Source organism: Phyllostomus hastatus, unplaced genomic scaffold, assembly GCF_019186645.2.
Source record: "Phyllostomus hastatus isolate PE091 unplaced genomic scaffold, TTU_PhHast_1.1 phas_contig_152, whole genome shotgun sequence".
NCBI lineage: Eukaryota > Metazoa > Chordata > Mammalia > Chiroptera > Phyllostomidae > Phyllostomus > Phyllostomus hastatus.
Genome location: NW_025333622.1, coordinates 556,358 through 581,211, shown reverse-complemented (window position 1 = coordinate 581,211; position 24,854 = coordinate 556,358). Strand labels below are relative to the sequence as shown.

At 35.2% G+C, this 24,854-nt stretch overlaps 1 protein-coding gene across 2 annotated transcripts in view; it reads right to left on the bottom strand.

Moving 5' to 3' along the window:
- Nucleotides 1–24,854, bottom strand: part of TMTC2 (transmembrane O-mannosyltransferase targeting cadherins 2) — a 402,099-nt gene that overhangs the window by 167,756 nt on the left and 209,489 nt on the right. For both annotated transcript variants that reach the window (XR_006784765.1, XM_045830613.1), the window contains exon 4: nt 11,324–11,438. Coding sequence is in view for 1 of the 2 variants with exons in the window: in XM_045830613.1 (XP_045686569.1) it covers nt 11,324–11,438 (115 nt within the window). In the remaining variant the exon portion in view is untranslated. The remainder of the gene's footprint in view (nt 1–11,323; nt 11,439–24,854) is intronic.

Sequence of the window (24,854 nt, the reverse complement as noted above, 5' to 3'; positions counted from 1 at the left end):
ACTATTGTGCATGTCCATGAGCCCTTTTTCCTTTTTGCTCAATCCCTCTACCCGCTACCCTCCCCACCTTTACTGTCACCTGCTCTCCATCTACAAGTCTGTCCCCATTTTCCTTGTTAGTTCAGCTTATTCATTAGATTCCACATGTGGGTGAGATCATGTGCTATTTGTCTTTCTCTGACTGGCTTATTTCACTTAGCATCATGTTCTTCTTTATAAACCTCTTTTATGGGCTTTCTAAATCGTGTCCTCAAGTTTACCTACAGTGCTCTGGGTGAAAATGACTATAAAATTAAATGTCCTTTTAATGAGATTTCAGAAAAAATATCTTTCATCATTTTTCCCACATGGAAAACAGTTTAACTCTCTCAACACAGTTAATCCCAAATGCGTATTTCTACATGGAAAAGCACAGCCTACACAGTGCCATCTCACAATCACATTTGCCATAGCACACCTGTAATGCAAATGACTATACAATGATTTAACCTTTTTTCGCTCCAGGATCCAGTTTCTAAAAGGACTCTGGTTTTCCCCAACTTCACTCTGGATTAAGGTGACTAAAGCAAGGCTTAACAGTTCCAGCAGGCAATCCTAGACACCAATACTAAAATGTGTACTTTCCACTGGTATAAAAGAAATAAGTATGAGATAGTAAGTGGTTTAATTTAATTCTATTCAAAAGCATTTGTTGAGTACCAAGGAAGGACCAAAGACTTAGCTTTGTGCTAAAAACAAGACATAATTGATTTCCATCTCTAGTCCCCAAGAAGCTCTAGTGTGAATTTCAGTTCTTCAGTCTCTTTGTCCATGCATTTCATAGAACAAAACCATTCTCAGACATATCCTGTAGCTTTGTGATGAAATGCTATACTGTACTACATTCAGAAGTGAATAATATATCCAAATTTCTAAACCCATGATTGATGCCACTATTTTTTTCCCTGTGGGGACATAAAAGCAACATAGAAATACTTAACTGCATAGTACATGAGCTTTTGACCACTTTCACCATTGTTACTACCCTATCTACCCATCAGCTTCATGACATCAAGCACCTGCGTCTTACTTGCTTCTTCTTGAGCATACCTTATGGTTCCACTTTCCCTACCACACTCCTAAAATATAGGCATTCTCCAGGACGCCATCCATAGTCCTTTCACTTATCCTTATACATATCGCGCGAGCGCTCTCTCTCTCTCTCTCTCTCTCTCTCACACACATTCACACACACACACACACACACACACACACACACACTCACACACTCTACAATTAGTTTCAAATGACATACTAGGATAATTATAACTCCAAAGTCTTCACTCTCTATCCCAGAATGCTCTCATAAGCTGTAGAAACACATTATAGTTGCCTAGTAGAAGGAAGCCTGGTAGTTACACGAAACTCACATAAATAAAACTGAACAATTTTTCCTCAAACCACAGTATTCATTTCTTTTTCCAGTGTGATTCCTATTTTCTTTTTATTAATTTTTTTCTCCAGGCTGAGTTAGATCTCTTTGCCTTCTCATGAAAATATAAGCATATCTCTTAAGATGTTACTTTATTACTTAGATATTTTAAACCCAAACCTCAAGCTACTTGAGGGCAGAAACTATACTCTGTCAGCTACTCATACCATCTAGTACAATGCCTGTCACTCTGAAGGTACTTGGTATTTGTTGATTAAATCAGTGGATCCTTATTTCCAACACATAGATTTGCAAATATGCTCATATCTATAAATCAGGGTGTCAGACTCATTTTTCACCAGGGGCCACATCAGCCTTGAGGTTGCTCTGAAAAGGCCAAATGAAATTTTAGGACTGTATAAATGTAACTACTCCTTAAGTAGGGCAATGAGCTTGGCACTGCCACCGGGTAGAAACAAGGTGTCAGGCTGGATAAAACAAGGTGGAGGGTGGTTTTGGCCTGTGGGCCTTGTGTTTGCCCCCTATGCTGTAAATGTATTTAGAAGATATACTCAGTGTTAACCAGACCTTAAAACTGGTCATTATTTGATCAGAAATGTGTGAAAACTAGTGACATTTGACATAGGTGTTATAAAAATTGGGGATTTTAGATTGGCAAAAAGAGATTTCATCTTGAGAGCTAAAGGGTAAAATCAACCCAAGTGAGTGGGAGAACAGGAGCACAGAATGAACTGTGGAAAGAACATGGCTCCCAAACCAACAGATCATGGTGTCACCAGTTTAACCACATTAACACAACAATGGTGTACAGAAGGTAAAAGTGCACACAGAAAAACGGGTAGTGTAATGCTGAAGAAAGCTCTGTAATTTACAAAGGCAAATGCCAAGAGCACTTATTCTAGACCTTTCCAGGGAAGGAGGAACTTTAGCCAAGGGATATAACAGCATCAGGCTGTCTTAGGCTAATGTTATAAATTAATGCAGTTCCCCACGTTTTTGTCACTAGGGGCTGGTTTCATGGAAGATAACTTTTCCACACACCGGGGTCAGGAGTATAGGAGGCAGAGCTTGGTAATGCAAGCGATGAGAAGCAGGATGAAAATGCTGTGCGGCCAAGTTCATTACAAGCCACAGGCTAGTATCAGTCCACGGTCCTTGGGTTGGGGATCCCTGAATTAACTCATGCAGTACTCCTTAGTGTGAGGTTCTTATAATTGAATATTTTCAATATACATGTAGGTAGGCTCACCAAATTAACTTGTGATTCCTATAAAGACTTGACTGACCTTTTGAGTCTTTCTAGTACCAATGACAATATAGTGAAGGAAACCTTGTGGAAACGCTGGTACCCAGGGTATTTCTCATCCATCTGTGTGTTTTCTTTCTCTAAGTAGGTCTCTCTGGGACTGATTACTGCAGGCAACTAAGCACCAGGCACCTGAACAAATCTAATTTCTTCCCGCAGACCACTTGTAGACACTCAGTGAATACTACTGAAAGCCATAAGATGAGCTTTCATGTCACAAACAATTTGTAACTTTAGCTAATAATCACATATGATGCTTAGCACCATTAAACCTACAGTAGAAAATGTTTCAGCTTGTGCTTTTTTGTTTTTTCCAAATTGACCTGGATGTATTCTAATTGCAGCTTCTCCATAAAACCATTTCTGACTTCCTCTTTATCATCCTGCAGATATCCATGTTATATATAGTGATTATTCAGCCTTAACCTATTCTAGAATCTTGACAAGACAGATTTTGTCAAATTTCATCAACATATTATATCATGGATAAAACTCAAATGTGGATATTTTAATGCTAAAATATATTCAAGAACTTATATGTGCAAATGCACATAAATGGTTGATGAAATGATTAAAGATAATTTTCTCTGGTTTCACTAATCACTAATTTTTACCTTCAAAAATATTCTCAATAAAGGCTAGACATCTTTTTAGCCTATAGAGATGATTAATATTACAGTAATTCTGCAAATCAGATTTGAAAATTACTGAATGGCAAATTCAAATGGTTCTATGAACAGAAGTCAATTGTATAGCCACTTATATCTCAGGTAGAATTTTAAAAGGCCTATTAACATTTTAAGAACCCTGAAACATCTTATCATCCTATATTTAATAAATCAGAATAGAATAATATGCTTTATAATTTGCTATTTAATTGTCTTCTGATTAACAAATGGAAAAACCAGAATTTGTTGAGTTGAAACATCCCTTGGCTGGTTTCCCAGTTAAGTAACATATTCATTATTTTCTCTTACTGATTCTGAAAAAAAAGGCTGTGTCCAATGTTTGTAATAAAGAAAATATTTCCAGGGTTTGGTGAAAGAAATAGAAAGAGAACTCAAGCCATGACACTAAATGACATATTCCAAAATCTTTATTCCACATCAGTATGTATACAGTAACCATGATCTCTGAGAGGAAATTTTACTACTCTTATGTTTTTTGGACAGTGATTATTTTCAAAGATATATGAGGGGGGCCCCCCAAAAATCCTGGGATTATCTTCTGGAGGGCATGCCCCTTGTAGCACAGGCTTTCCCCGCTAGGTGAGTGTTCTAGGAACCCATCTGTATCACTGTACCAGCTGGCATTATTGTGAGAGGCTGCATTCAGCTTCAGTGAGTTTTTTTAAAGACTCTTTCAATGTGTTTGCCTATTTCATGATGGGTGATTTACGAGCAAGCACATCTGCCCATACTGCACTGAGTGTTCAGAAGTTTTGGGGCCAAACCACCATGACCTTTATACCCTACCCTCCCTATTCACCCACTCTTACCCTAGGTGACTTTTTTTGTTTCCCCAGATGAGCAAAATCCTCAAAAGGAAATGTTTTGCTGACCTTAAAGAGGTGAAACAAAAAAAATGGCAGAAGCACTAAAAGACATCAAAATCAATGAGTTCAAAAACTGTTCTGGGCAATGGGAAAAAGTCTCAATAGGTGTAGTGCATCAAATGAGTGTATTTTGAAAGTGATTGAAGTTTAAACATGTACGGATAAATACGCAACTTTTTATAAATAAATTCCATTGGGGGGGGATTCTCCCTCATATATGATGGGAAAAAGTTGTAGAATAAATCATTATCAAGAGTCAGGCGAGTAAACATGACCACTAAGACAAGCTGGGAAAGAAGCAGCTCAGCTGACATATGGGCAGGACACAGGACTCTTGTCCAATAAACTTAAACTTTGTTCATGTATTTTCATTCATTTGTTTACTCACTAGTTTATTAATCAACTCATCTATTGTTTATTTAATTTAGCTCATTCATGAGCATGCCAATTAACATATCTACTGGATAACTCATTTATTAACTTATTCATCAACATATACATAATTTTGAGCCCATTTGCTGAGCCTCACAGTTGGCACTGGGGATAAAATGCTACCTAAGGCTCCCCTGCTTTTAAGGAGATTATGCTCTAATTAAGAGAGATGTGGTATCAGAAACATTACTATGATGCAGACTAAAAAGAGTCAAGTATTAATTTGCTCTGGTGAGATTTAGGAGAGATATTTATCTTTCATCTCTGAAAATAGAAGAGGTATCAAGAAATGTTCCCTGGAAAAGATATGAGCTGAGACATCAAGGATAGTTAGGTATTAGCCAAGCAGAAAGGATGGGGAGTAGGGTGGACACAGGTCAGAGGGAGGAAAGATGGCAGAGCATGTTGCAGGCAAAACAAATAGCATGTGCAGAGGCCTCCCAGAGAATAAAAATATGACCTATTTGGGAAAACTCCAAGAAAGAAGCTTCAAACAGAAATCAGAGAGGGAGAAAAAAAAACACTTGGAATCAGTCATATTTTGAAAAAGTAAAATCTAAACAATCTGGAAAAACTTACTTAAAATGCTCTTGTCATGCAAATAGGTAGGTACCTGCAAAGTTGCTCTGCATCATCCCAGGAATCAGCAAAGGGCCAGATGAGTTGTGTATCCAGAGCCTGCGTGACTCCAGGCCAGGGGAATTTCACCAAAATCTCTCAGCTCCATTTCCTTTAAATCAGACATGCCAAACACTTCCAGGCGCTGCTGCGTGATAACTCTTCTGAATTCTCCATTTTGGGGGACCAGCCTGCTTACCAGGTATACCCTGGACACCCCACTCTGTCCCTAACACACACGTGTACGTACACACACACCCAGAGAACTTGGTTGAGAACCCTGTCCTGAACTCTTGCCATTTGGCCAACAGCTACTTTCTCTATCATTTGCACTGTTCCTCACTTCTCATGGGTTTCTCCAGCTGGTTTTCAACACAGCTCAAGGAATGGTTCTGCTCCATGTCAGCTAGCACCACCTCCATTCCGTAACCTTGGATCCTTCTAACCTCTCAACCATTTTCAAACCTGGCCCTGAATGAACAAATGTACCGTTAGAATTGGATCTATGGTAACAACTCTGCACCCAACTTTCCTTCACTGCTGTATCCTCAGAAGTTAGTTCCTCCTAGGATAGAATTCTTGGCATCATTAAATATATAAACTTGTTGAAATTCTGGGCAAAATTTTAGCTTCTTCATAAAGGAGCCTTATCCCACCCCACCCCCAACTAAAATCTACTTTCAAGGCTCTATCTCTCCTAAACAGAAGCTCCCAAAAGGCAGCTGTTATTGGTTAAATTATCTCTTCAAAAAAAAGGTTATACTAAAATCCTAACCCACAGTACCTCAGAATATGAACTTTTTGGGAAATAGGGTCACAGCAGATGTAAAATGTCAAATTAACCTGGGTGGGCCCCTAATTCAATCTGACTGGCAGCATCATAAAAGGATGTGAAGACAGAAGCACAGGGAAAATGCTATGTGATGACAAAGGCAGAGATCAGAGTTATACAGCTGCAAGCTAAGGAACTCCACAGAAGGCCAGCAAACCACACAAGGAAGCAAAGAACTTCCCTACAGGTTAGGGAGGGAGCGTGGTCCTGTTCACACCTTCTTTTCAGAAGGCTAGCCTCCAGAACTGTGACACAATACATTTTTATTGTTTTAAGTTTGCGGTACTTTGTTAATGTCGATCCTAGCAAACTACTACACAATCCAACCCAAATGTGAATGTATTTGTTTCTGAAATTTGCGAGAAAATGGGACTCTAGATATCTTATTGAAGAAGTCTCTTTGTAACCTGAACATGTGGTTATATAATGCCCATTACTAGTCTTATCACTTATATTGACAAATGGGACCTTCTCTGTTCTGATATGGATTTCATAATTCATTTATAAAATCAACAAATACAGTTAGAAATCCTCTAAGTATGGGAAGATACAATAATCGATAGGAAATTGCCACTACCTCAACAAGCTGAATATGAACAGAAATGACCACTGTGCTTCAATATTCACTTCAGACAGATATTCTTTATGTTGCAGAAGTATCTATTTATTCCTAGTTTATTTATAAGTCATGTCCTCTGAAGCAGATGGTGATTAAAAGCCTTCATGGCATTTCTAGAGATAATCACATAATTTTCCTTTTCTGACCTTTTAAATTAAAAGAATGTAGTACTTGAATGGTAACATTAAATACTGTACCATTAATATAAAATAAATGCCATCTGATAGTGGTTGCTTAATATTTAATATGCTACTGCATCCACTATATGAAGTGTAAGACATGTCAACATTTGTATTAATAAGTATAATTGGCCTGTTGTAGTTCTATTATTTTGTTCTTGCTTCTTTGCTTTTTGTTTTGTTTTGAATTTTTTTGGGGGGGGTGTTGGGACTTGTTATCCTCTTTTGGTTTTTGGTGTTACATGTAGTCAGATCTTTTGCTATCAGCTTTACCTGGCTTCACAGAAGTAAATGAAAAGTGTAACTGGGTGCAAGAAATATAATTTCATCAAAGATTTGATCGAACTCATGAAATGCCTTAACTTGGTTTTTAGGTGAAAAATTCTTTAATGTGGTTTTCAAATTTTTCCAGATTATCTGTAAGCACGGACTGAAATGATATCAAAATAGTTTATTAATAATGAATTTAGATAAATAGAAAGGCTTTTTGCAGCAGTTTATTCTTGAAAGCAACTCATAGCTCAGTTGTACAAACCCACTGCTAATCTTTCAAAAAAAAAAACTATATAGAACGAGTTCAGTAAACTCAGTAACTGACATAAAAAAATACTCTCTATAACATTTAATTCCAAGTATTTTATTTCTACATGTAAAGGTTATTTGAATTAATTTCCCCCTACATTTGAAAGATATATATTGAGGGTGTTTCCTCCACACTGTTTATTAATTCTGCAGAAATATGAGTGTACAGATATAGAGTTAAAGCATTTTAAGTCAAATTCTGGCTCCTGTACTTTTCGTGTGACCTTAGACAAACTGCCTCTCGGTTTCATTTTCCTCACTTCGCAGGCTTCCTCTGAATACACACTGTGACATTTTTAAAGAACTAAGAAGAGTACTTGGTACATATAAGTAAATCAAGAATTCCTATCAAGAAAAATATTCAATATTACTCCATTATTTTACAAATAGGAAATATAATAATTTATATGCACTTTTAATAAATAACTTGATAACAATCCTGCAAAAAACTGTCCTCAAAACTTAAAAATCTTATAAGGCAAATGGTGCCTAACTTCAAATACAACATATTATTTATAGTGTTGCTTAGATAATATTTTTCCAAATCATTTATTCTCTCTTATCACATAGAACAATATTGAGATGTGCTATACAAATGTGCTAGTCATACCTTTTAAAATTTTAAACATAAAAATAAATATACAAAATTAATTCTGGATTATCTCTGACCTCCTGGAATCATCCCATGGCTGGCCAGTGGTGGTGTACCTCACTTTAGTAACTATTGTTTTGAGTTATATAATGACATGTATCTCCAGGTTATTCCCTTAATAAAAATTTCTAGCAATATGAAGATTTTTAATAATTTATAAATAAGTAGTTTTATGAACACTGAATGAGTTAAAAAAAATCTAGGTTGATGATTAAAAGTTAAGTAGAGGATCTAACAGAAGTTTATAATTCCCCATAGCTTCTGAAATTCATTAGTGAATATAAGTGTTTCATGCAACTAATATACCTTCATTAGTTTCAGGCTTTGGTCCTAAAATGTCTTTAAGAGACATAACTATAACTGATGATATGAAAAGTAATGAAACCTGCTACTACCATAACGGAGCAGCATCAGGTTAAATGTACATACTGGTAAAGGCTGAGCAAAGCGAAGTCATTTTCTTTGAGGATTTTAAATAGAACAAGGAGCAATTTCTGTACATCAGAGAGAATTATGTGATAAAAATAGCATATATATCTCAAAAGAAAAGAATTATTTTCAAATGGTCTCTAAACTATCTTTGAGAAAACTTTTTTCCCCTACCTCTGTAAATAAATAGAAAAGAAAAAGTTTGTTCCTAGGACATATGATACCACATATATTTATAATAGTATGGGTTGCAATAGACCTGTCAGTGTATTTTATTGATATTTGATCAAAAATAACTGAAAATTTCCTTATTTTGAGACATAATTTTATTGACTATCAGATTTCTGTCAACCAGATTGGTTACATAGTCTAATATACTGAAATCATTGCCAATATTTCTTGTGAAATTCAAGCCATTCTCTTTCAGCTAACAGTTAAATGTAGTTAAAAAATCTGTCATAATAGTGAAAATGTTTTGGAGCTAGCTATGGCATTTATGACATATCTAATTCTCCCACAATTAGTGAAAAAGAAAAAGAAAAAGCTGATCTTGTTAACAATCATTTCTCCAGCAAGAATTTTTCATTAGGGTTTGGGGATATATGTATATGTTTTCATAGTTTACATATGTATCCAGATAGGGAGTTTCATATTTAGATTACATGTAAATAGAACTTGTCTAAAAGAATAAATTTTTCTTCTCGGAAAAGAATAAGATTGGATAAACACATTTCCTTTTTCCTTCACCCTTTCCCAACAGGTGTCAACTAGCGGTAGATAACTGTGGAAAAGAGAGAGAAAACCACATTCAACAAAGAGGTCCTGGTTGTTCAGCTTATTTTCTGCTCCAAAACACATGCAGGATGAAGATCAGAAGAAAACTCACTTCCCATATTGCAAGGCAAGAGACTTCTTTGACAACATTACATTCAGATAAAAAAAAAAGAGGGGCGTTTCTGTAAATTTTTCAAACTTTTAAGGTTTTTCCTCATCAGATAACCAAGAATATAGTAATATAGCATTTAGATGAGAAGGGCATGTGGAAAAAGACACTGTAGGAGTATACAGATATATTCATTCAAGTAAAAAAAGTGTAAACTCATGATTTCAGGGAAAAGTATGGTAATATATTTGGTGAAGCAAGAAACACAGCAGAGAATATCAGGTGTTGTGTCTACTGGAGAGGATGTGCTCCAACTGAAGGCACTCCAGCCAGAAAACAAAATTAAATCTGTGCGGGTCAACAGGAAACACGTGCTGACCTAATTCAGACCCCAGGCCAGGGGACTGAGTCCCCAGTGTTAAAGTGTAGGAGGTTAAAAATACGTTATATATGTAAATGAGAAATTAAACTGAGCTTACCCTGTCTGCTCTCCATTATATATTTAAATTTTTTTCTATGTATTTTTATTTTATTTTTATCTGTGCTTTCAGATGTAGAGAGTACAAAAGAATCAGATGTAGCCAGGGCATAAATACATACTGAAGTTAAAGCTGACAGATTAGTTTGATACTGTCAGTATTACACAGCTCTCATTAAACACTAGGAGGAGACGTCTTTTTTTGCCTGGTCCCTTCCTGCAGGGAATGAGTCCTCCATTCATTCCAACTTTAGTGACACTGTCCAAAGAGATATCTCAGAGCCCCTGCCACTCTGCCCAGTGTTTCATCCAAGAGAGGACACATGAGCCCAGAAGGATCAATCAAGACCTTTTTCCAGAATCAACAGAGTCACAGAAGCAACTTCTTCTGAGATCAAGGGTCAGGATGGTGTTTGCAAAAAGGTGCAGAAATCATCTTTCCCACCAAGACAGAGTTCCACAGAGAATGAAGTCAACCCGGAGGAAACCAGAGCCACAACTAGAGACAAAGTCTTATAACATAAAGGAGCACCTGAATCTAACTGCACCATGTCCGGTTAACACCAGGAATTTTCAATTATGGGAGTTAATAAATCTCTTTTGTGTTTAAACAAGTTTAGATTAGGTTTCTATTACTTACAAACAAAAGAGTGTCATAAATATGAGACAAAAATGGATTTTGATTCATTTGCATGTCTCCACTCACATCTCACTGTACCTACTAGGGACTTTTCATTCAAAGAATGAAACCAAATTTTCCCCTGGGGATTTTCCTAATCCAATGTACACAAATATTCTAAATTATCCAATTATCCCAACCTAATTATTAGCACCTTTGGAAAGGGGCAAAAAAAAAAAAGAGCCATTATCTTATGCACTAACTCCCCAGGTTTAATACCTGTTCCATATATACTTCAACATATGCAATCTTTAATCAAGGACAAAATCTATTATTACTGATAATTAAGATATCAATTATATAAAGTCTCAAACATAACAGGTTTATTGGGTGAACCCATCTAAGTATTAATGGAACAAACTGAAAAACAAAACATAAAAGCATTTAAACCAACTTTTGTTATATGGCATAGTACTTAAAAAAAAAAATTCAGCCATGCCACATCAATACACATGAATATCGATGAGGTGGCCCATAACAAAGAAATCACAAATACCACCCACCTACTGGTCTCTGAGGCATGATTAATGAAATGACTATTTCAGAAAAACAGCTATCATCATCTCCATTTGCAGCAGTTGAATCAATAGTCCCTCTTACTGTGGGTTTCAAAGAGGAGCCAAAGCAGAGAAAGCATGCATACTCACAAATTATAAAGCATGTCCGCCATGTTGCTTCGGTAGTACAAAGCATTTCTATAGGCGCTTTCAGCTTCAGAAATTTTGCTCTGACTCTTCAGAACATTTCCAAGGTTACCCCATGCTGCCAAGAAGAGAAAGAAGTATTCAGGCTGAGTATCAATCCAATTATATGTGACATGGTCTCAGGCCATCAGGAAGCACCACAGGGAGAGAAAACCTTCATAAAACATTTTTAGGATGGAAAATTTATTTCCTTTATACTCTAACATTTCATCAAACCAGAAGATTAAATACAACCAAAGTCTAAAAAAAAATTAAAGTAATTATTATGTCTCAAAGCTGATACACATACACAGTTCATCATAAGGCTAAGAACAATGTTATCTTAAGATCACCTACAAAGACTTCACGGTCTTTCAGTTCCAGTAGGGGTCTTCATGGCCTGAAGCAACTGTATACTTACTGAACCAGAAACTGTAAGAAATCACGGTAAAATAGACAAAGATTTCATTGAAATATTTTAAAAGTGGTAAATGACACAGAGGAACTGGCATGAGAAGCAAGATAACTAAACAAGATCAAAACTATAAAGAGGCTTAATAGGCACCAGAATATATGAGTAAAATATGCTTCTGAAAACAGTTAAGTATATATGGTTTATTCATATATATTCTTCATACCTTTCCTGCTAACAACAAATACATGTGTGTGAAAACCAGTATCTCAGTAGACGTCTACATTTAATCCTGTTGAAAAAATCTGTATTTTGTGTGCCCTTTATTTTTCACCCCAAATAACCATGATTTTTCAACATTAAACAGAATAAAGGTCACAACATCAACAGTGGCCCCAGGTTAACTTAGAGAGCCATAACTTCCAAATAGGGAAATGGGCCTGATCTCTGAAAGCAGAACTATGCCTCAACTGGGATGTTTCGCTCATCTTCTTTCCTTCACACAGAGAAAGAGATGGGGTGTCAAGTCCTAAAACCAGTGTCCCTCCCAGCTAGAAGGTGAGGATGGAAAAGTGTCTTTGTCAAGATCATTTTTATGGGTGATCACTGACTCTACCTGAAAAATAAAAGGGGTTTTAAAGTACCAATTTTTTAATGATTAAAAAAGTGTAGAATCTTTCAAACCCAGATGCGCCTGTGCACCCTAAAATTTAACATTCTGGGCCTCAGCTTACTCATCTGTAAAATAGGAAATATAATTAGTATCTAATAGGCTTTGTGATGAATATTAAATTAGTTAATATATATAGAATGTTTAAGATAGTATCTGACACAGGGAAAACACTCAATACATATTTGATATTATCATTAATATTGTGGTTGATGCTCTTTGCAATTTACAGTGTCAAGCAGTGATTATAGGAATAATGTCAAATATTACATACTTTATGCCCTTATATTATGTATACAAAATAATAAATCTTTTATGCTCTCTTTTGCTGCTGACGGAAAAAAAGAGAAAAAGCACTGAACTTACAATTGTCCAGAACCTAATACTGCCACATAGCACACCGTACACTGACTGCACTGTATCAGCTGAATTCTCAACACAGTCCTGTACAGAGATATTATGCCCACTCTGTGGATGAGGAAACAGACTCAAAGACACTAAAAACTTGCCAAGTTAATACTGGAGTATTAATTAGAGGAGGGATTCCAAACCAAGGCTGGCTGCTTCCTAACTTTTTCCACCCTCCACCTACCATTTTCATACCACAGTTCATCTTTCACTGAAAAACAATATTCACATACTTCTTATGAATTCGGGCTTGGTACCATGCGTCCACAGAAAATTGAATCCCTAACTTGAAAAATAAAAAAGAGTTACCTTTAAATTATTGTCAAATTCAAATACCAAATGCAACAACAAGAAATATAAAGTAGAGAAAACAAATAGTAAAACAAATTATAATTATCTTCAAAATAATAGGCATAACACCATGTATATTTCATATGTACCCCCCTCCCAAATTGATAAAGTAGGACTCTGTGAAAACTTCTACTACTCAGGCTATTTTTCAGTCCACCTCACCTCTCCGAAAGTTCTGATCTGATGTGACATTAATAAATGCAAACATACTTACGTTGGAATTGCTCCAGAGAAATGCACCCAAATATTATTTTAAGCACCAGGAAAACATCACTATGATGATGTCCCATCTAAACCATAGTCTTAGACCATAGACAATTAGTTAAGAACATTAAAGCAAGGAATCACCTTAACTATTTTAAGGCATTTTCCAGAGAAACACTGACAATTTTTACATACTTATACTTCAATCAAATAATAACCTAACAAGCGTTTCTCTCATTAATAGTCAACAGACATATAGTTTTATGTCTAGAATATATGGTCACTCATTTGGTTGTTTGTTCATTTCTTCATTCATAGATGTATTTACTTACTAAACATACTTTTTAAGCACATATTTTGTGCCAGGGACTTCCTTAGGAGCTGGGACTTAGAAAGGTACAGACATACAAGTTCCCACCACTCAGAACTTAGCTGTGAAGTGGTAAGGTAAGTGGGACATGAAAGGAAATACCACACAATAGAACAAATGAATTAACTTCGGATACAAATAACTTAAAACAAAGTAAGACAGAGTGCATGAGGCTAATTTAGATAAAGATAACTTACAAATAGGGAAATGGGCTTGACTTCTAAGGAATAAAAGATAAGGAACCAGCCTTGAAAAGCCTGGCGATTCCAGATAAGAATTTTTAGAGCAAAGGGTCTAAAGAAAGAATGAATTTGATTATTTACAAGAACAAAAAGGCCAGCCAGGTGAGTAGCCAAAAGATGAAAGGCAAGGCTGTGATGAAGTCACAACAACAAGCAGGGTCCTTCAGCCACAGTAAGTCTGAGGGTTGTTTTATTTGTAATGGGTGGGGGACGACTTTCAGAAAGTTTGTGAAAGGACTTAACATTTTTGAAAAGGTTATCCTGCCTTCCCTGTGGAAGAAGTACTCACTTCAAGGGAATAGGAGCATGAACAGAGAGGACAGGCGAAGGCTGCTGCAGTAAAGCCGAGTGCGAGAGCAGGATGGCCTCCACCCGGACAGACAGCAGAGGACGTGGTTACTTCAAAGTGAGAATACAATTAAGAAGCTAAAAATCATTGGCAAGGTTATCTCTACAAAGTAAAACTAACATCCTTTTTTTTTGTCTAGATAAAATCTTTCATATCCTATGATTAAGTTACTGTTGTGGGTGACTGGGAAAAGAAAAGGAAAAATTCCCAATTGAACATATATTTTAAAAACAATTTTAATTACTTCTGGATGAGAGAGGAAGGGCGAGAGAATGAGAGGGAGGGAAGAAGGGGACGAGTTGGGATGAAGAGAGGGGCATACACAATCTTACAGAGGAACAGCTTGGGATCAGATTACTCAGAGATTACTCGGTAATTTTACTAAACACAAAGAGAAAAAGGTCATTGTATAACAACCCACAAAATACCAAACATCCCCCTCTCTTGCTATAAATGATTATTTATCCAGTCATAGAATGGTTTCAGCATCCAATCTAAAGGACACATCACCATCTTTAGAATTTCTCCCAAATCACCCAACCAAAGTTGAAATCCTGTAAAATACATAATAACACACTTCAGGGTCCCCAGGGTGCAGTGGCCCCTCACTGCCAAAAGTAATTGAGCCACCTTCTTCACTGCAGGGGGTGGTCTCTGATTAAAGGGCACTGACATTAAGGATTTCGTCATACTCAAATATGAAAACAATTCCCATCCCAAATCCCTTCTTTCTGAGACAATTTTCTTCAATACAGTGTTTATAAAAATGTATTTTAGGTTTTTTAAAGTAAGAGCTGCCAAAACTAAGCCTAAAACTGTCACACACATTTATTTTTGGCATAAAAACTGCTGTCACTATTCCCATATTTTCAAATGTGGTTGATTTTTGTAACAATGCTATCAAAACTCAATGCTAACATAAAGATTAATTCAAAAAGTATAAAAGTAACCTAAATAATATGACCTAATACAAATCTGATCAGTAGCCAATTAAACAGTCATTCTTTTCATCAAATCTGTTCATTTGTCCCATTCCAATGATGAAACAAAAAGTGAAAATCATTGTTGAACTGAGAAACCCTTTAAAATATAGCTAGTGTATATATATTCCAGCTCAAAGGAAAATACATTAAAGTGGACCACAAAAATACATCTTAAATGGGCTAGTATGATGATTTCATATCTGCATAATTACTCTACAGAATTAATCACTGAAGCTACGGGGTTTTTTGACAAATTTGATTACATCAGTCATGTCAACTTTTTTGTATCATGTCAGTTTTTAAATCTGGCTGGCTTAATTGTTAAATATACCTGTAAGTATCCAAACCAAAATTTGAAAGCTATGGAAGAACAGTCCAAGGACCATAAATTGGACAGTTTAACATTATAAAGATGTCAATTCTCTCAATATTAATCTATAAATCTATACAATACCAATCAATATTTTAGCATTGTATATTAAGGAACTCAAAAATGTATTCTAAACATAAAGTACAAGAAAAGTGAAACTGTATTTGCATACCATATTCACCATATTAAAAGGGAAACTTGAGATAGAGTTATAAGTTAAATATGAAAAGGTAAATCTAACAGAATATGTTGGAGAATATTTCTATGAAAGGGAAAGGGATTTCTTAAAACAATCTCCAAATATAACAAAAAAAATAAAAACTAATGAATTTTAGTACCTTAGAATGAAGAACTTCTGTTCATTATATCCTGAAGGATATTAAGAACAAAGGTAAAAACATATAATATACTAGGTAAAGATAATTCAAATATCTAAATAGACAAGGGACTGTAATTAAAAAATAAAAGGAACTCCTAATAAAGCCACAACAACAAAAAATAAATCTTGTAGAAATACAAGGGGCAAAGGATATGATCAGGAATATATAAAAAGGAAAAACAAAATAAATACCAAGCATTTTAACCAATACTCAAATTTATTAGTGGCCCACAGAAATACAAATTATAACAAAATATACTTTATGCTCAGGTTGGGAAAAACCAGAAAATTGGATGAAGACAAGCACTGGTGGGAAAAGGACCCTGTGCCCTGTTGGCGGCTGTGCAGCCCGGGCCAGCCCTCCTTCTATCAGCTGAGTGTACTGAGTCAAGTCACCAAATGTCACTGACCAAATCACAGTTAAACCCTGACCAGAAATCCAACTCCCAGGGGGAATTCTCACCTGGGAGAACACAGAGGGGGTGATTACTCTTAGTTTTGGTTATTAGTGAAGAAACTGACTGTCCACGCTGGAAACATCCTGGGAGAAATTTTATGGATTATGATACAGCAACAAATTCCATGTAAATACTGTAAAATGAATGGACCTTAAAAAGCTAACAAAGAGACAAAATATTGACTGGATTGTGTCACATCACCAGTTATAAATACTAAAAATTATTTTCCACCCAAAATATCAATACATATTTTACAAGAGTATATTAAAATCGAATGGTACAGATTTAAGCACATTAAAGCAGCTGCCTATGGTGCAAAGGGAAAATGAAGTCAGCAATAGAGATAATAAATAAGTAGATGAATAAAAGAGAAAAAACTTGCAGGGATCATCCTGAAAACAGGCCGTGAACCGAAGAATCTAATTAATCCAACACTATGCAACTAGGATGAAGGGGAAGGGAGAAAAGAAAAATTAAGGTCATACCCCAAAATTCTTTTAAAATAGAGATGGAGTTATCCTATATCTGACTTCAGGAACAAAGGGTTTTAACAGTCACTAAACTTTTTCTTGTACTAAGACAATTCAAGACAGATGTTTGGGATTATCCTCAAATTTTCACTTGGTAATTATACTTTGGACCAACAGAACTTAAAAGGTCTTGTATTTTCATTAATATATAATGTCATTTACATTTTTAACATTTTAGGCCCATATATTTTATTGATGTGTTCATTTCATGTGGTGATTTTTAGAAGTACAGCTTTATTGAAATAAAATCTGTAATATTTTTCCAAGAAATTCTGATGAAGCCTAAAAAAGTACCTGTGTTTTCTAAGGTCTGTATTTCAACAGACAAGTGCAGACAGATGAAGTCAATCCACACTTTAAACTCTAGAGATAATATAATAAAGTGCTTGTTTGAAGTTCAAAACAATATAATTAGTTTAAAATCTCAATGGAACTTTTATAAGTTTTTCCCAATAGTGTTTCAAAATATTCAGAGTACTCATTTTATTCCTGTTCCTCTACAAAACGAGTATTATAAGAAGATGCTCTTATATGGGGCTAGGGGGACAGAGCAGGTGGAGAAGTAATATTTATATTATACTAAAAATCATAATAGTGTTTTTTCATCTACTTAAAATTTACAATTTGCTTAACAGAGTCCAGAATTTATTTAACTTAATAAAAACCTTTGAGGTATATTTCTATACCCATTTCATTGATGAGAAAATTGAGGTTAACTTATTAAGTAGCAAAGTTAATGACAGGAAAGATCCAGATCTGTTTCCAGGCAATGGAATCTACTTAGAGTTAAGTCTAGCTCACTCTCTCAATATTGTGTTTGACTACAAAGCAGAACAGCATATTATAATAATATTTTACATATTTAATTGTGGTACTGAAGTAAAAGATGAAAACAAAATAAATCGTCCAAATCATCAAAATAATGTCATCCTCTCAGAACTGCTAGGGGTAAAAAACTCCAGAAACAACAATATAAAATTATCTGGTACTGATTTTTACATAACGTATTTTCCATACCAGAGAAAAATTAATGCCAAACAATATATTAAGTGTTTTACATTTCTTTGAGAATTTAACTTTAAATGTCCCATTTTCCAGTTAACTCACTGGAAATAGAGCATATTATAAACTGTATAAGCAAATGGTTGCTGCTCAAAGATGCTGAAGACTTAGGTACTTTAAGATGTTCTAAGTGCCCTGGAGATGTATCTGCCTTACACGTGACAGAAATGTAGTAAGCATAACTTAGTAAGTATATGGCTTAACATGATTTCCTACAATTAAGTTTATGTGACAATCACATTAAGGGAAGACAAGCAGATGCTACCAGATATTACTGGAAAAGCTTTAGAAAACCTGATCTGTGAAGTTATTTTACTTTCGAAAATAAAACAAAATTTTTTCTGTTAAAAAATCAGAAAGTGAAGAGGCAGTAGTAATTCTTATATCTCAAGGGCCCTTCACATTGATACGCAATTGCATCTAAAAGGTATCTACTTACAAAGAAACTTGATCTTAATTCAAAAAGAAACCTCTTCTTGTACTTAGTCCACAATCTGCCACAGTTTATTTTATGTTCCTTGAAAGACAGCAAAAACAATTAAATACTCACATCTTGCTAAAGTTGTTCTGAAGAGAAAATCAAATGTGAGCACCTCCTAGAAATAAGTGAACTACAGCAACAAATAACTCCAAAATTTCTTCAAAGCCCTTATTCAAATGCATAGTAGTTCCAAGTTTATAGAGCAAAGACAAACTTATTCTGAAATAATTACTACAATTTTATATCTCTGATATAGTTTGCAAGATCAATGCAGAGTGATTTGAGCAATTTAAGAATAATTTTTACTTTATGTAAAACATTTAAAGATATTAATTATGTTAATTTATTAGAAAAGTTAAAATAATTTTCTTACGATCCTGGTATACACTGCTCTTTAAAAATTAGCTGAAATGATTATTTTCTTAGTATTATTATTTAAAACTTAGCTATGTAATATTCAGACCTACATAAACAATTGTGTCTCCCCCAGATTATTATATCAGCATTTTCACTTTACCAGTGCACGGAACACAGCCACCAAAATAGGGAAGGACTCTCACTGCTCATTTTCGCCTTCACCTTTAATTTATTTTTACCTAAGAACCTTTAATATACATCTTCACTCTCTACATCAAAATCTTGAGTTCTATATATGTAAAAGCTAGCAAAATTGAAGCATTTGACCACATTAAATAAGGTGATAAATACTCAACTTTGTTTCATCTAACTTTGAGTTACTTGTTTGAAATCAGAATGCTACCACCAAAAAGGGTTAAAAATTAAAGCTTTACCCATTATCTAGGCCATACCAGCTGCCAGTGAAAATAAATACAGGACTAAATAATCATAATTATTTCTATGTAGATTAAAGACCTGTTTTTAGGCTAGATTTCGAGTCTATGTTTCCTATTTTGCTCCTCACCACAAATGAAACTACCGTCTAGTGTATCTCAGGTGAGGGACCGTGGCTCCGAGGACGGAGGTGCCCCACGGAAGATAACAGAGCTGAAAGCTGGGTCCCATCCTTCTGGCTCCAAAGCTCTTGCTTTGAAACTATATGGGGCACTTGGAACTGTAATCCAAAAATGGTATTATCAAACTACAGTTTAAATAAATATTTTAAAATATGAAGGTTAATTATCTAAACTTTCTAATCACAATGGAGAGGGGAAGAAAGGAGAAAGAAGGCAAGGGGAGGGGGAAAAGAGCCCTGTAACTCCATGGAAGTGAAGATACACGTGAGTGTGTTTTCTTAACCACAAGGTTTTCACACCCCATCTATTGGTAATGATTGTGACGGGGTCAACTTTTGTAGCCTGGGCTTTTCACTAATTGTGTGATAGTTACTTCATATGACTCCAGGGAAAGAGGAGCTCTTATAAAAGCCTAGGAGAATTTATTTTTCTTAAAGTAATTACACCCCAGATTATTACAGAAAAGAATGTTAAGTGGGTTAAAAAAACATGTGTGGTTAAAATCTTAAGCGAAAAAAGTGGAAATAATTTAAAGATTATGATTACTATAATATCAGCATAACAGAATACATACACTGTAAACTTATACATAATTCTAATTACAGCAGTTTTTTAATGTGCAGTTATTTCTCTTGTTTCCCTGTCTTTGGTTACTTCAAATAAGCCTGAAATGAAATGCATTCCTAGTAAGGGAAAATGTATTTAAAAATGAAGTTAATATTTAGTGTTTCAATAATATGTTACAGTATTAAACTTGACAACACTGTTAATCACCATAATATCTTAGTACATGTTGCATATCCCCACATATAGTTCAGTGACTGTTTCTGTTTTTGTTTTAACATATACTGGGTTGTTTCTTACCATTTACTGTATGCAATCTCTACCATATCCCTGGCATTGACTATGTATGAGACACCGCACGTCTACGGACGTGGGGTGTCTCATACGTAGCCCAGTCTGTTATGCTGAGTCTTAACCTGTACTTGCCTTTACTCATTAATTTTTCATCTGTATTCAGAATTTTTCTCATGGCCTTTCCATTCAAAACAAACAAACAAAAAATCTGCTCTATATCCCTTTCTAATAGCAATGTTCTGTCAGCAAAGTTCCTTAGTAATTACATAACCCAAAGTACTATGCATTAAGACAGAAAATACCACTTAGACTTACAAATACAATGACTGGACTGGGGGAGGAATCTGGAAGCACCCGAGCCTTGGAGCTCTCCTCCAATCTTACCAACAGATCCTTTTTTGTCATCATGCCATTAAAAGTAGTAGAAAACTGGGTGAATATGTGACTGGCATGCCATAAATACTAACCCTATTCTGTAACAGACATACTAATTCAATAAAGGCTTGTTAGAAATTCCTAATATCTGGCTGACCCCTCAACCCAAGAAGTTGTAAACTGGTACCTTTAGGTTGAAGGTAAATTCTAACAAGGAGCTCAGCTGCTTCTAATTTCATATCAGAAATAGAACTAACTACCCATGGCAGGTACTTATTTTATGTATATATTCATGCAAGTTATAAAATACAAATTCATAATTGTTTAAAGAATAACACTAAACAGATATATAACATTTTGAAAATACTTTAAAAGAATGATGTAAAATAAAGTAAATATACTAGTTTCTTAAAAAAGAAAGACACAGAACTGTCCCAAAAAATTCCTTATAGCTTGCTTCTATCATAAATGGTAACCAAGTCTGGCTCAGCTCTGAAAGATGAAGACCCATTAGGAAGGTGAAGAGTCCTCAGACAACTATATCAAGAGTGCTAAGCATCTACAAAGGAAAAAAATAATCCTTGTTTTAAAAACTCCCTCCTTTTTTTGTTTTTAATCAATTGCTCACTATCCCACAGAGAGGCCTAACATCGTTTGCATGGGTCACTGCCATTGAACGGCCCAAGGTAAGTATGTTTCTAGTGCCACTAGTATGTTTCACTAAAAGGAACTTAGATGCAGAAATGTAAAACAATATCCAAAACCTAACTTTCACTGCTAGTCCTGTTACTAATTAGACATGGAGACACCAAAGTAAATTACTTGACTTTTCTATTTCTTATTATCAATAGTAAATAAGTGCAATAATTTACTAAACTTGTAAGGTTGGCCAAACACTAGGCTAGCGTGCCCCACATACTTTATCTCATACAGTATTACTGCTAAACTCACCAAAAAAAATGAGAACCTGAGGCTCAGAGATGTCAAAACACTGTAAGGATAATAATAATAGCTATGAGTAGGCTGGGTTGGGGTTAGTACCGATATCTACTTTATAGAAAAGTTTGTACATTCTGCCATACTGTGTCTTCTAAAGCATACCGTCTTGTTTCTCGTCTGTGAAAAGGTATAACAACACTTGCCAAGTTAAACTCCAGCATCAATGAGATGACCAAATAAGATAATAGATGGATAACTTTCCAAAAGTACATTATTATGGAAAAAGAATGGTATCTCATCCATAAAAAGCATAACTAAGCAGATATACACTTTTAGAGGACATCCCCTATATTCTTTATATATGAGCATGCTATTAAGGATTTCATTGCCAAGCAAATCTAGGCCAACAACAACAACAACAACAACAACAACAAAAAAAAAAAATCTCAAGGCAACAGTAAATACTTTGGAAGCCAATTTTAAGAAAAAAAATAATGGAAATGTTCAAGATTACACTTCATAAAAAATTTCTACTTCTAATATACAAATATATCTCAAACATAGTATATCAGTATAATGAAAGCTATGTTAACTTCTATGTATTAATTTTCAATTACTTTATCAACTCAGCAGCTAGTGCTTAACAGGGAAAAAGTAGTTAACACTAGAAAAAAGTGGCATCAGAAATAAATAATCAGTAAAATACACATTTAAAGAACAAAATATTTATGAGTGCGAAAAATGTTATGCATGTTAATGAGAAAAGGAGAACAATTATTTTTAAGTCAGTATGAAGTTTCCAAAAGTAAATATTAATTACTTTTGCTATATGAACAAATATTGGGTAACTATCACTTTAAACTAGTTTCTTCTGTACTTTCAGCTGACTACTAACAGAAAAGAAGATGTTAATTTTCTTTGCCTTTTTCTGCAGCTGCAGGATGAGCAGATAAAGGTTCTTGAAAGGCTATGTGGGGGGACCCAAGATGGCAGAGCTATGTAGAAGTTGCACTTACCTCCTACTCTGACCATGTAAAATTAAAACTAAATTATACAACCATCAACCTGCATAACTATCTGAAGACTAGCTAAACAGCAGAGTAGATAAATTCAGTTAAAACTTTAAAAAAAGTACACATAAAAAATACATAGAAACCATAAGAGGATCTGTTAGAAATAAAGAATACAATAACTAAAATGAATACACATGGAGGAAACAATACCAGGTTAGATGAAGCAGAGTATCAAACCAACAATTTGGAAGACAAGGTAGCAGCAAACAGAACAGCAAAATGAAAAAAATGATTTTAAAAAATGAGGCTAGTTTCAAGATGGATAAAAGACTTAAATATAAGTTGTGACACCATAAAAGTTCTAGAGGAAAACACAGGCAGAAAATTTCAGACATCCCACAATGTTTTCACAGTTACATCCCTTAGGGCAAGGGATATAAAGGAAAGAATAAAAAAATGGGACTACATCAAAATAAAAAGCTTCTGTATGGCTAAGGAAAACATCAACAAAATGTAAAGGGAAGCAACTGTATGAAAAACATATTTTCCAATGACACCTCAGACAAGAGTTTGATCTCCAAAACATATAAAGAACTCACACGACTCCACTCAAGGAAGACAAACAACCCAACTAAAAAAAATGGGCAAAGGACCTGAACAGACACATCTCCAAACAGGACATACAGAGGGCACATACACATATGAAAAGATGCTCAGCATCTCTAGCCATTAAAGAGATGCAAATTAAAAGCACAATGAAATACTACTTCACACCAGATAGAATGGCTATCATTAATAAATCAACAAACAACAAGTGCTGACGAGGTTGTAGAGAAAAGGGAACCCTAGTGCACTGTTGGTGGGATTGCAGGCTGGTGCAGCCATTGTGGAAAATAGTTTGGAATTTCCTCAATAAACTAAAAATGGAATTGCCTCATGACCCACCAATCCCACTGCTGGGACTATATGCTAAGAATCCCGAATCACCAATCTAAAAGGACCTATGCACCCCAATGTTCATAGCAGCATAATTTACAATAGCCAAGTGCTGGAAATAGCCTAAGTGTCCATTCTTAAATGAGTGGGTCAAAAAATTATGGTACATTTAAACAATGGAATACTATGCAGCAGAAAGAAGGAACTTTTACCCTTCGCTAAAGCATGGATGGAACTGGGGACCATTATGTTAAGTGCAATAAGCCAGGCGGAGAAAGACAAACACCATGTGATCTCAGCTATAAGTGGAACCTAATGAACAAAGCAAACAAATGAGCAAAACAGAACCAAAGACTTGGAAATAAAGAACCAACTGACATTGACCAGAGGGGTGGCGGGAGAAGGATGACAGGGGAAAGAAGAGGAAGGGGCAAGCAAAAGAACATGAATAGAGGACTCATGGGCATGGACACTGGGGCGGCAGGGGAGGGTAGGGACTGACCGTGAGAGTGGGGAGGGTGGGATAGGGATGAGCAATAGGGAAAAGGGAGAGACAACTGTAACTAAACAACGTATGTTTTTTTTAAAAAATGAGTATAGTTCAAGAAACTTGTGGGACAATACCAAGCATAACAACATCCATATCACAGAGGTACCAGAAGGAAGAGAGAGCAAGGATTGGGAAACTATCTGAAGAAATAATGGCTGAAAACTTCCCTAACCTAGTGAATGGAAAACACTCACACACAAGTCCAGGAAGTATGGTTCCAAACAAGATGAACGCAAAGAAGCCCACACTAAGATACATCGTAAGTAAAATGGCAAAGTTTGAAGACAAACTTAAAAGGAGCAAGAGGACAGTTACGCACAACAGAGTTTCATTCATGGGAATGAAACTGTCAGCTGATTTCTCAAGAGAAACTTTTCAAGACAGAAGTAATTGGTATGAACTTTTCATCAAAGCAATGAAAAGCAAGGACCTACTACCAAGACTATCCAGCAGTGCTATCATTTAAAATTAAAGAAAAAATAAATAGATTCCCAAACAACAAAAAACTAAAAGGATCAATCTGAGAAGAGGATATAAACCTTGAACACATTTATACACTCAACAGAAGAGCACTTAAGTAA